This window comes from Plecotus auritus (assembly GCF_963455305.1).
Source record: "Plecotus auritus genome assembly, chromosome: 2".
Classification (NCBI taxonomy): Eukaryota; Metazoa; Chordata; class Mammalia; order Chiroptera; family Vespertilionidae; genus Plecotus; species Plecotus auritus.
The window spans coordinates 6,464,305-6,476,412 of NC_137771.1; the positions used below are offsets into that span (position 1 = coordinate 6,464,305).

The 12,108-nt window shown below is 43.9% G+C and overlaps 1 protein-coding gene across 2 annotated transcripts in view; it reads right to left on the minus strand.

Annotated features, from left to right (window-relative positions):
• MTOR (mechanistic target of rapamycin kinase) overlaps positions 1-12,108 on the minus strand; it is a 115,473-nt gene that overhangs the window by 40,788 nt on the left and 62,577 nt on the right. For both annotated transcript variants that reach the window (XM_080657503.1, XM_080657502.1), the window contains exons 29-30: positions 6,362-6,437; positions 3,010-3,149 (exon numbers count right to left, since the gene is read on the minus strand). In XM_080657503.1, coding sequence (XP_080513629.1) covers positions 3,010-3,149; positions 6,362-6,437 — 216 coding nt within the window. The remainder of the gene's footprint in view (positions 1-3,009; positions 3,150-6,361; positions 6,438-12,108) is intronic.

Sequence of the window (12,108 nt, forward strand, 5' to 3'; positions counted from 1 at the left end):
CCGGGCCTGATCCACAGCCTCCTTGGCAGTCAGGGCTAGGTTGCCACACTTGCAGCACTGACTGCAGGACTGACTTCCGGTATTGGGTTGTCTATTCGGTTGTTTTGGACGTTACGGACCCTGGCTCTTTATATATATATAGATCATTTGAAGAATTGATTAGAGTTAAATTTTGAGAATATTTACATTGGTTTTTTTTTATCTTCCTCTTAACATATAATTGTATGATAACCAATTTGAAAGTTAAAGAAAATTGGTTTTGAAATAATGTAGTTAATTCTTATTAACATATGTTTCTCTTTTGATCAGTACCAGCCAATAGAAGATTCTATGGTGAGGGATATGTTCTGTATCTGCCCTGTTCAATGCTGTAGCCACTAGACACAGTGGCTACTGAGGACTTGAAATGTGGCTAGTGTGACTGGATTATTAATTTAATTAGTGGCCACCACATTGGACAGTGCAGTTTAGATACCTGTTGGACATAAAAAACACACCCCAGCTTTAGTTGCACAAACTGATGGAGCATATTTGATAGGATATGTTTCCTCAATTTATTGAGGTAAATGATGAATATGAAATGCTAATTATGAAAATAAATTATAACACTTGAATCTCTCTAATAATGGCTGTCAGACAAACCAATTTCAAATAACTATATACAGACTATTATCTGTATATACATGTGATCCAATGCCTAAGGCTAATTTCACTGACATTAAATTTTCATATACAACATCTTTTATTTGAGAAATATAAGTCTATATTAAGAAATAAAAATAGCAATCATTTAGCAAAAGAGTATCTGTAATTAGGTACAGAAAGAATATGTCCAGCAAGAGATCATTCTTTTTAGAAGTCTTACTTTGATTTTTCAATTATATTTTTTAAACTCTGAGGTATAAAATTTTTAAACAAATCAAAATTTGCCTATATTAAAGAGACTGTGGTTTAGTGATGCAGTCATTGAAAAGATGAAGAAGCACCTGTAGGTACTCACAAGTCTAGTGGTCTAGACTTGTTAAATGAAAAAGACAAGGTGCAAAACGGTGTGTTGACTGCACTGTCCTAACATAGATGCCTGCGTGCACGGGTCCTCCCTGTAGTCTACATGAGGACCTGGTCTCCGTGGCTGGGAGACAAGAGGACGACTTGGTTTTCACAGTTCCATCATTGTTTTTTTACTATTGAATTCTGTGCTATGTATATATTACCTTTTCAAAAAATAATGCTTTAAAAAAATGAATACAAAGCTGTAGATTAAAAAAATAGAAGTCTTCAGGGACAGAGGTTCCCTGTGCAGATCCAAATGCAAGGGCACAGGCCTACGGATTCTATCTCCCCAAGACAGCTCCTTGGAGGCCCGGTTCAGGGGAACCTTATGCTTTGGGTTAATCAGGCCTCTGAGGAGTGCTGGGTGTTCCAGCCTCACCTTCATTCTGGAAGCTCCAACTGTAATGCCTTTCCCCTCCTCACTTCCACATCTAATAAGTCTCGAAATCCCGCTAATGCCACCTCCTAAACATCTCTGGATCCCGCCCTTCTCCAGCCCCACTGCCTCAGCTTTCCCTGTTTGCCACCATCATCTCTCCTCTTGGATGGCCTCTGAACTTGTCTTACTATCTCCTCTGGCATTCCTTCAATCCTCTTCAATTTGCCCCTAAAGGGTCTTTTTATAAAATAAACCTGTCCATTACGTCTCTTCAAATATTTGGATGGCTGCCCAGTAGCTTTTAGGTTAAAGTCCCAATGCCTAACTTGACCTATAAGCCGCATGCACATGCTACGGTCCCTGCCTACTTCTGCTCACCTTTTACCTCTTTCCCCATCACACCTGACCCTCCAGCCATACTGAACTTTCAGAACCTTGAATCTACACTGCTTGCTCCTCCTCACTGCACAGGTCCAAGTAGGATATCACTCCCAACTGGAAGCTTTCTTGAACCTTCCAAGCCTGGATTAGGAGTCTTATTTCCCATAGTTCCCTGGGCTTCCCTGTGTAACTGTATTCACGCTGCATTACAACAGTCTGGTTGTCTGCTCCAAAAGCTCGGGAAAGGCAGGGGTTGTGTCCTTCTCATTCATGGCTGTGTCCTTGGGGCCTGGCACAGACGCTGGCAAAGAAAAAGCCCTCAATAATTACTGGTTGAATGAGCGAATGGAGGACCATTCTATGTCCAACAGAAGATCAGATAATATGCTCATGAGAAAAGGTGGTATGGCATTTTAACTATTTAAAACTGTAGTTAAACTATTTAATGACTGGAGTGTGGCATCTTGTTTTTATTATTTAAAAAAACTGCACTTGATGCTAGAAAACAGAATGAAAACCATTTTTTTCTTCACAGTCTCCATAAATTCCCCAAACCAAGACGTAGGTGAGTGTTCTCAACTGAGCACCACTGTTGCTTCTACCTAGAACTCCCTTTTCCCTCTCCTCACTCTCCTTCACCTGCATCCCAACCTTGGCCCTTCTTCCAGGGGGAACTGCACGATCAGCCTTTGGTCTTGTGAAGTCACGAGTTCATACCACGGTCACCGTTCGCTCAGGCTTTAGTAACTATCTGTTATGTGCTTGTCTCACCATCTCACAACGGAGGCCTTGTTTTCTGTCTTTTTTACACCTGGAGCCTGGCATAGGGCTGGGCATATAAGCAAGCATTCAGTAAAGTTGAAGCACCTGAAGAGGGCAGCCAGTTGTTCTTTCCTAAACTCACTGGCAAGTGCTAACAAAGAAGACCTAGGCGGTCTTCGTCAGTCACTCAAGGTCGAGAGGCAGATGGAAGGAGCAGGTGCAGATCCAGAGCACAACCCAAGCCTGTCCTGTCCCAGAGCATGATCAAGTCTAAGTTGTTTTCTTTTTTTCTATTTAGCACTGAGACAGAACAGAGACAGAAACATTCATGGGAAAATACCAAATGAAACAAACGTAGAGAACTCTGTTTGGGGGAGGCCTTTCAAAGACAACTTCTCTAGCAGCCACTCGGTCATCACCCTGCTGCAGCTCACCATTCCCCCAAGGCCTCGAGGCAGCGCATGCGGCCCAGCATCAGCTCTGGGTCATCCTTGTTGGTGTCCATTTTCTTATCATAGGCTACAAGGGCATCCTCCCACTCATGCAGTTTCTCATACCAGGTGGCCTGGATCTCCTGCCAAGTGGAAAAGAAGGACGATGGTGAGGCATGGAGAACAAGAGGGGCACAGTTTTATTTTTATTTATTTATTTATTTTTTAATGTATTTTATTGATATTTTACAGAGAGGAAGGGAGAGGGATAGAGAGCTAGAAACATCCATGAGAGAGAAACATCGATCAGCTGCCTCCTGCACACCTCCCACTGGGGATGTGCCCGCAACCAAGGTACATGCCCTTGACCGGAATCGAACCCGGGACCCTTCAGTCCGCAGGCCGACGCTCTATCCACTGAGCTAAACCAGTTTCGGCAAGAGGGGCACAGTTTTAATCCACACACTCTTTCCTAAGGTGCTGTGTTGTATGGATGACACTTCACCTATCACAGTATGTCTTGGCCTTGATTGAAAAGAACTTCAGAATGTTTGAGGTATGCTGGGTGATGATAGGAATGTTCATTCTTGGCACACCGATGGAATGAATGATCCTGGAATAATCTGAGAGTAGATGTCAGGTCATGTCCTCCCCCATCATTTCCTGCCCAGTTACAGAAGCCACCAGAATGCCAGTGTGCAGGGATAGGAGGACAGAAGAAACCATCTGGGACAGCAGAAAGCCCCGAACAGAGCTCCTGCAGGGTGCCAAGGCCTTGATCTGCTGGAGTGCTGATGGCGGCCACATGGCAGGGATGGCAGCTGCTCGCTTGATGGGGCCAGAAAGTCAGGCCACATCTGCATATTTACTGGAGGAAAACAGCTCACTTTTTAAAGGCTTTTGATTCACTGCATCTCTTCACGCATTTTTAAATTTCCAGGAAATAATTTAAAATACAACATAACACTAGCACTTAAAATTCTTTGGAAAACCTTTCCCCCTTCTCCTCAAGTCCCCCATCCAACGTTCCCTCCTGCTCAGTGCTTGGCAGCATCACCAGTGTCAGGGCCAAAGGGTGGATTCCAGCACTGGGCAGATGGTGTGCCACGCTGAAACGCAGTGTCAGCCACGTGAGAAGAGGTGCTGCAGACTGTGGCTCTCTAAATGGTCAGGGGGCTGTTTTATGTCTCAGTCTGCCCTCCATCTGCCCTCCACCTCAGTCTGTTATCTGGGCTTCATCACCAGCTTAGTAAATGACTATTTCTCTACCAGACCAGGGCAGTGGCTCTCCAGGGATTTCTTTAACAACAGTATGATTCCGAAGTGGAATTTATATGATATAATGCACGGCCCATATTAGTTCCCCCTATTGCCCTTCTCTCCTTTCTAAATAAAACAGATATTTGAGTACCATATCCACTCACAGCAACTCTTCTAAGCTCACTGAAAGGGTCTTTTCTTTTTGAACCTCTGTAAGGAGGTCCTTCCCATTTTAGGTCCTTAACTTGTACTTCCCCTCGTTTATTTCAGCAGTCAATCCCTTCTGCTGCTCCTGAACTAATCCTGCTTCCACCACAGCCCTTTCTCCAATGTCAGCGGATAGCGGGGTTCCCAAAATGGCATCTCTGGCTCCGTGGCAGGTAAAACTACCTAAGCTTCATTTTCCAAGCCTGTTTAGAAGATGCCTCAACATGAAAGAGAAAACTCAGAGAGAAAGAGTGACTGCAAAGACAGTGAGAAATTAAAAACTCTTAAATTAAAAAGTAACACTGGAGAATTTTCTGTTTTGCATTTCTATACGGGATGGAAAAGAAAGAGGGGCTAATGACTAATGTGTGGCACGCACAGTATGAACAAGCAGAAAATAGAGGGAGCGGCATATGGAGCAGGTCAGGTAGGGGGCAGGATATTTTGAAGTGCAATAGATTGCAGAAACTATAAGGTTTAAGCAATGAATCACACAAAATTCTAATGAGATTGCTGTTACATAAATTGTGCTGAGAAAGCGCAGGCTCTGCCAAGAAAAAGCAAACCATTGTCAAGTTTAATATGATTCAGCTACCTACATATAACAGAAAACCAACCATGGGTTTAGCAGTAATCCTGAAGCTAATGGACACCTTTAGGAGCTGGAGACAGAGGGACTTTCATGTAAGGTTAGCATTCTCAGCCACTGGGGTAAAAACCATCTGTTGGGAGATCACCTGAATACCAGATGACTGTGGCATCCTGGTGTCAAATTAGCACTCACTGTGGTCTAGAGCTCGAAGGCTATCAAAGAAGAGTACATCTTTGTCTGGGTGGAGTGCCTAAGTGCCCTCTCTGCCAACTTTTTTCCCTCTGCAAACAAGGACGGTGGCATGGATGGATGGGACACAGTCCTTTTTGTTTTGTCATCTGGAGAGATGCTTTCTTAGTCTAGTTACAGATCTATGCTCAACACAGCAAAATATTCCCATAATGGGTTCAGTCCTTGTGTGAAGCAAAAGCCTGGGAAGTAGTCACATTTTTCTTCACTCTAACACACTGGGCTCTTGATTAAAGCAAACCAGAGTAAGTGACCTACACTACTAATGCAGGGTTCCTTATCAAATATATGGACCCAGAACGCCCTGACCTTCCAGGAAGTCAATGCTAAGCTGATTAAGTCGATGCTTTATATATGGTTAGGAAGTTACCAAAGCACCCTCCCAGGACCACAGAGAGTAATGGAAACATTTTAATATTGGTAGGGCAAAGATGGCAGGAGAGAAGAAGCTATGTAAGCAATAATGAAATGGAACAATCACTCAATATCAGGTATAAATTATAGTGTATTTTTTCTGGAGAATTGGCCATGTACAATTCTGATGTACTGAGTGTTAACTGTGGGCCAGTGGCAATGCCAGCTGCCATAGATGACACAAAGATAAATCAGGTCAGGCCTAAACACCTGGGCTCTGATGCCAGACTGCCCAGGTTCAAGTACTGGTTCTGCCTTTGATTCTCTCTCCAGCTCAGGCGAGGTTGTTATCCTGTCGGGACCATAGTCCCATTTGTAAAATGGGATAACAGTAATACCTACTCATGAAGCTGTTGTGAGGACTGAGTTAGATGAAGTATAGAAAGCACTGAGCAAAGGGCTAGGCGCATGCTAAGAGTTTGATAAATCTGTCTTCAGGATCTGTGTTCACTTTGAATAGAGGCCATAGAGCCACTGTCTCCTTCGTCCCTAAGGTATAGGTATAGGTAAGTTACATCAGACTGTTACCAATAAGAAAAATGACAAGGAGAGTAACTTTCTCAAGGTCGTGGCCAAGTACATTCCTAGCCAGGTTGCCACCTCGTACTTTTCTAAAAGGAATGAGGCACTTACCAGCTCTCCGAAGTGTTTCATGGCATATTCCAACACCCCGGCAGCGGCCTCTGGCTGCTGTAGCTTATTATTTATGCTGGGAAAACAAAAGGATGAGGTGGTTATACTCAAAATGTCAGAGCATGGGAGGCATGGGGTCATTTGTGGGCAGGTGGCTCACCAGCATGTTGGAAACAATGTCTTGCAGATGCAGAGAATCAATTATTATTACCACTCAGAAAGCTCAGCCTGAATGATTCCATCTTGATCGCATACTCATTGTGAGTGGGCACAGCTGGTGGACAAGAAGCTTGCCGGCTCGGCCCTTCCTCCAGCTGGCACAGGCTGGTTTCCTCTTAGACACTGTAGGTCAGGCAGCACATGTCTGCCTTTTAAAAACTAGCCACTCTGGGTCCAAAATTGTCCCTGTTGTACAGCAGAACCAGATGAGGTACCTTTGAACCTTTAACTCTTTTTTTTAAAAAATATGTTTTATTGATATTTTACAGAGAGGAAGGGAGAGGGATAGAGAGCTAGAAACATCGATGAGAGAGAAACATCGATCAGTTGCCTCCCGCACACCTCCCACTGGGGATGTGCCCACAACCAAGGTACATGCCCTTGACCGGAATCGAACCTGGGACCCTTCAGTCCGCAGGCCGACGCTCTATCCATTGAGCCAAACCGGTTTCGGCGTGAACCTTTAACTCTTACTTCTTCTCCCCAGTTGCCTTCAGGAATAAGAATAACCAAAATAAATAAAAATCACTGGGCTCTGTGGGCAACACAGAAATGACAGTGAGGCTGGGACACCCACATCAATGACAGCACACCCCGGGGACTGTGGCTGTGCAGCCACCTTGCCTGCTCCCCTGACATCTCGTCTCCTCCGAGTTCAGATGCCCCCTCACCTACTTCTGCAGCAGGCTGTGAAGGAACCACATTCAGCGTTACCGGCCTGGTCTCTGGCAGAGAGACGCCTTTGACTAACACCACCCTTCTTTGCTGATGTCACTTGCGGGCAGCATGTGGCCAATAGGGACTGGAGGACTGTAACTATATTGGGGCAACTAGTAATGCAGGAAGGCCTGGTGGCTGGAATCAGTTCATCAGGGAGGCTGCAAATGGTCCTGAGAGCAGGAGAGCGCAGGACTTAGACCTTGTTCCAGTGGGAACCTATGTAAGAGGGTGAACAGCAGCCAACATAACACTAAACCCAAGCTTGGGTTATGAAAGGAAGTTAGGAGGGAAGGCACAGGCTTGAGCAAGTCAAAGGACAATATGATTATATCTGTTCACAGGTAGGGAGCATTTTTTTAAATGTGACAGACCAACTTGGAAGTCTAGACTGGTTTAACAAGCAAGAATCCAGTTTACTGCCCTGAGTACAAACTATTTGACTAGGATTCATTTTTAAGCGGTTTTGGGAAATTCCAGGTTTTCGGTTCAATGTGGTAATATGGCAAGAGATTACTGTTATAAATATTATTATTCTTTTCTTTTTTTTAATGGAACGGGTCACGAATTTGCATGTCATCCCTGCACAGGGGCCATGCTAATCTTCTTTGTATCGTTCCAATTTTAGTATATGTGCTGCCAAAGTGAGCACATAAATATTATTTTTAAAAACTTGAGTACCATTACATCTCTTCCAATAAAAGCAAGAGGGAACCGCCCAGAAATATGATGAACTGGAGCAGTTAACATTTGTGAAAGTAATAATCTAATGTCTCATTCTTATGAAGCACATTTCAAACAATCTTTCCAAACTCTCACTGCCTTGACCTCACACATCCCTAAGAGAATGAAGGAAAAGGTATTTTCAATCCCGTTTTACTCCTGAGGAGACTAAGGCCCACATGGGCAATGATTTTCCCCAACGCCTTCAGTGACTGGGGACAGTCCCCCTATGACCAAAGCAATACCGTGCCTCTTCTTTATTAAGGTGAGGTTGGCGGTGAGGCAGCTTTGGACTTGGAGTCAAAAGACTTGGATTTGCATTTCTGGAGGTCCAATTCTGCTACTTATTAAGCTGGGTGACCATAACCAAGTCACTAATTTTGAGTTTCAAATTTCTCATCTATAAAATGAGGCTAACTGGCCAGTGTAGCTCAGTTGGTTGGGTGTCATCTCATACACCAAAAAGTTGCCGGTTCAATTCCTGGTCAGGATATGCCCAGGTTGTGGGCTCAATCTCTGGTTGGGGGCGTGCAGGAGGCAGTCAACTGATGCTTGATCGATGTTTCTCTCTCTCTCACATAAAAGTTTCTCTCCCTTCCTCTCTTCTCTCTCTAAAAATAAAAAATAAAATAAAATAAAGTGGGGCTAATACTACCTCCTTCACAGGGTTCAGGGAATTCAATGGAATAATGGATATGAAATTGCTAAGCAGGCCCTTATAAGTGCTTTTTCTTTCATCTGTTTTTGTCCAAGAATAGAAAAGTTGTTAGAAACAGTTTTATGCTTTTTACAAAAAAACAACAACATACATCTTAGGTTGAGGCTGGAGCCAGCACTAGCAGATCATCAAGTTCCAAACTCATCCTGTAGAGGACCAGTCCAATAGTCCAAGCTCTAGACACCAGGCTCTGTAACCAGAGGTGAAGGTCACAGTACCGTGGTCCCTCTCTTTTACGAACAGGAGTAGACAGGCAGCCCCATGTGGGATCTACTGGGCAGGCCCCTTAGTGCTCTGGCCCAAGCAAAGCAGTGAGCCAGAACATTCTCCACAGGTTTTTTGCTGCAGAATTCACAGAGGTTTTCTAAGCTGAGAAGGAAAAGCCAAACCCAAAGGGACTAACCCCACCGCACTTTCACGGGGAAGCAGTTTCCCATTCCTCCTGGCCCCGAAGTCAGGTTCTCAATGTTGTTGCTCGCTCACATGGGGCTGGGGGAACTTAAAGGATATTAATATCACTGGGTACAGATTTGTGGTTATCTAGTTCCTTGAATCAAGTAAAGATTTTGGAAGCATAAGAAGGCAGGAAAAAAAGAAAACCAGTTATCTATTATACTATAATCAAATATGTAACATACCATATGTAAACATAAATAACTACATATTTTCTTTTTTTTTATAGTGGGGTATTAAAGTCTCCTACTATGATTGTATTGCTGTCAATAATAACTACATATTTTATATATATTATGTATAGTCCTAATGTGGACTACTGGGATGGTCCTGGTAGGAATATAAACTATTTTGATGAGGAAGATAAAGTATTCTTTGCCTGAATAAAAGGTGTTAACTCTAAGGATGAAACATCAAAATCTAGGTGTTCCAACAACTATCTTCTTTTTTTTTTTAATATATTTTATTGATTTATTACAGAGAGGAAGGGAGAGGGATAGAGAGTTAGAAACATCGATGAGAGAGAAACATCGATCAGCTGCCTCCTGCACACCCGCTACTGGGGATGTGCCCGCAACCAAGGTACATGCCCTTGACTGGAATCGAACCTGGGACCCTTCAGTCCGCAGGCCGATGCTCTATCCACTGAGCCAAACCGGTCAGGGCCAACAACTATCTTCTAATCCTGTGTTCTGGAACATATTCTATTTTCAAGAAAACATTCCAAGTATTAGCGAAGTTTGCCTCACCAGGTATAAAGCAACACAAAACCAAAAACAAGTGGCAGTCTCTTCCCGTGCCACTCTCCCACTCATTACACATTAAAAGTAGTTTTACAAAAACCGATCAAAATTAGGGAGTAGTGACTGGAGGCCTCAGAGGAGAAATACAAATTTTACTTCACTGTTGCTATGGCTTGGCTATCCCTCCACCTCAACTTTGCGAATTAAAAAAGAAAACTTCTCATATGGCCCCACTTCTTTAAGAGAAAGGCCAAATAAGTCATCTGCATAATCCTCCCCACCTGAATGTGTGTGGAGGCAGGCGAGGATGCAGACAGCCCTGGGGAAAGACAGAAAGGGGCGGGCTCCTTCCAGGGACTACTGACTAGGCCTTCAGCAAGGCAATCACTGAGGACTTACAACGCTGACTAAATGGACTAAAATACATCCATGAAAAATGAGTGGGATCAGTCTGAGGAAGAGTCCCTTTCAAATATTAATTCTTAGTTCCTCATTTGAAGACCTGAAGGAAAGAAGAAGACTGTACACACCCACTTTTGACTATTCAAAGAGATTTTTAAGTTAGCCAGCGGTTATCACCCGTTTAATCTTTCCTCCTTCCTGTCTTTATTTTACTTTCCCATAGGACTTTCTCCCTAAGCTACTCTTCACTATCCCTTTCTTCCGTGGGGTCTCCAATGCACCTACAGGCTGCTGTTGAATGCAAACACAGACGTGGAGGTTCTGGAAAGGTAAAAAACTCTTGGTGCTCAAGAGTCTGTCGTTTTGTTTGGGACTTTAGCTTTTTCCCCTTCCTCCACGACTTCTGGCGCTCTATCATGGGAGACAATGTATTATAACAACAACAGAAAGATACCTAAATTTATTGAGAGCTCACTGTGCTAAATGCTTACATTTGCTATCGCAACCCCATGAAGCAGACACGATTATTTATATTCCCATTTTAATATGAAGAAACTGTGGCCCAGTAGGTCACAGGCTATTGGATGTTATCCTTTCCCTTAAAAAAAGTTGTACCATTTGAAAGGCTCTTAAATAATAACGCAGAGTGTACTGTAAGCTCCGCAATGGGAGGGACACTGTCTTAGTTTTCTACTCTGGGCATCAGTAGGCACCCAGTAAATAACTGTGAAATGAATGAATAAAAGCACTGGACGGCATGTTTTGATTCTCTCTCTCTCACTGGCCATTCAAGAGAAAGCAATCCTACTGCACCTTCATCTTAACGTCCTCACTGACATTATGGCGACACTCCCCTCCAGCCCCTAAGCTCCTATCGCCCAGTTTTTATTTCCTTTCAGGAGGTACTAATGCGCCTTAAAGTCTCCCAGTGCAATAGTCAGCCATGCTGCCACCGCGAGCTTTTCCGAGGCAGCTTGTTCAAGGCTGCCAGGCTGGCAGACAAAGCCCAGACTGCAATGTGTGGGATAAATTAGCCTCCATGGAAACTCAGTAGTTCCTAGCTACGAAGTCCCCAGTCTCCTGCCTACTTGGGTGACACAAGCCTGTCCTTTGAAATGTTCCCCTTTTAAACTCAGATGTGATTTTATGGGACTAGTGGGAGAGACTGCTCTGAATTTACAGAGCAAATGGAAACGGCCTATGACGTTTGGCTCACGGGAAAAAAATCACCTTTGCTCAAAAGCGCCCCCCTAATGAGGAACTCTCGTTTTATGGGGCAGCTGGGAGCTTTCTACAGCCAGTTCTATAAACACTCCCTTGTGTGCCCCTCAGTCTTTCCCTGTTAATGCTGGAGCCTTACAAAGGGCAAACTGTTCAAAGCCCCGCTCGACAGCAAACGAGCGCTAACAACACAAACCAGACCCCACTGACGCTGCTCTGTGTGAAAAGACCTGACAACAGACAAGCTCAACAAGACAGAGGCCTGGGCAGCAACGTGCCACAACAGTGTGCAGAAGTGACAGGTCGACCAGATTTCCCATCTCCTCTCGATGTGTACTGAGACCAGAAGGAACAGAGGGCTATCTCACAAGAACTTTCTAAGCTGGTGGTTACCAATTCCCATTGCCGTCTTAACATGGACGAAGGGGTATACATTCTACTCCATATTCCAGTGAGAACACCCAGTTGAGAATTTATATAGCTGTGATTCTACAGAACAAATGAAAACTGTCTATCCATATATTAAAACCCAGAGCCTACAAATGAACCTG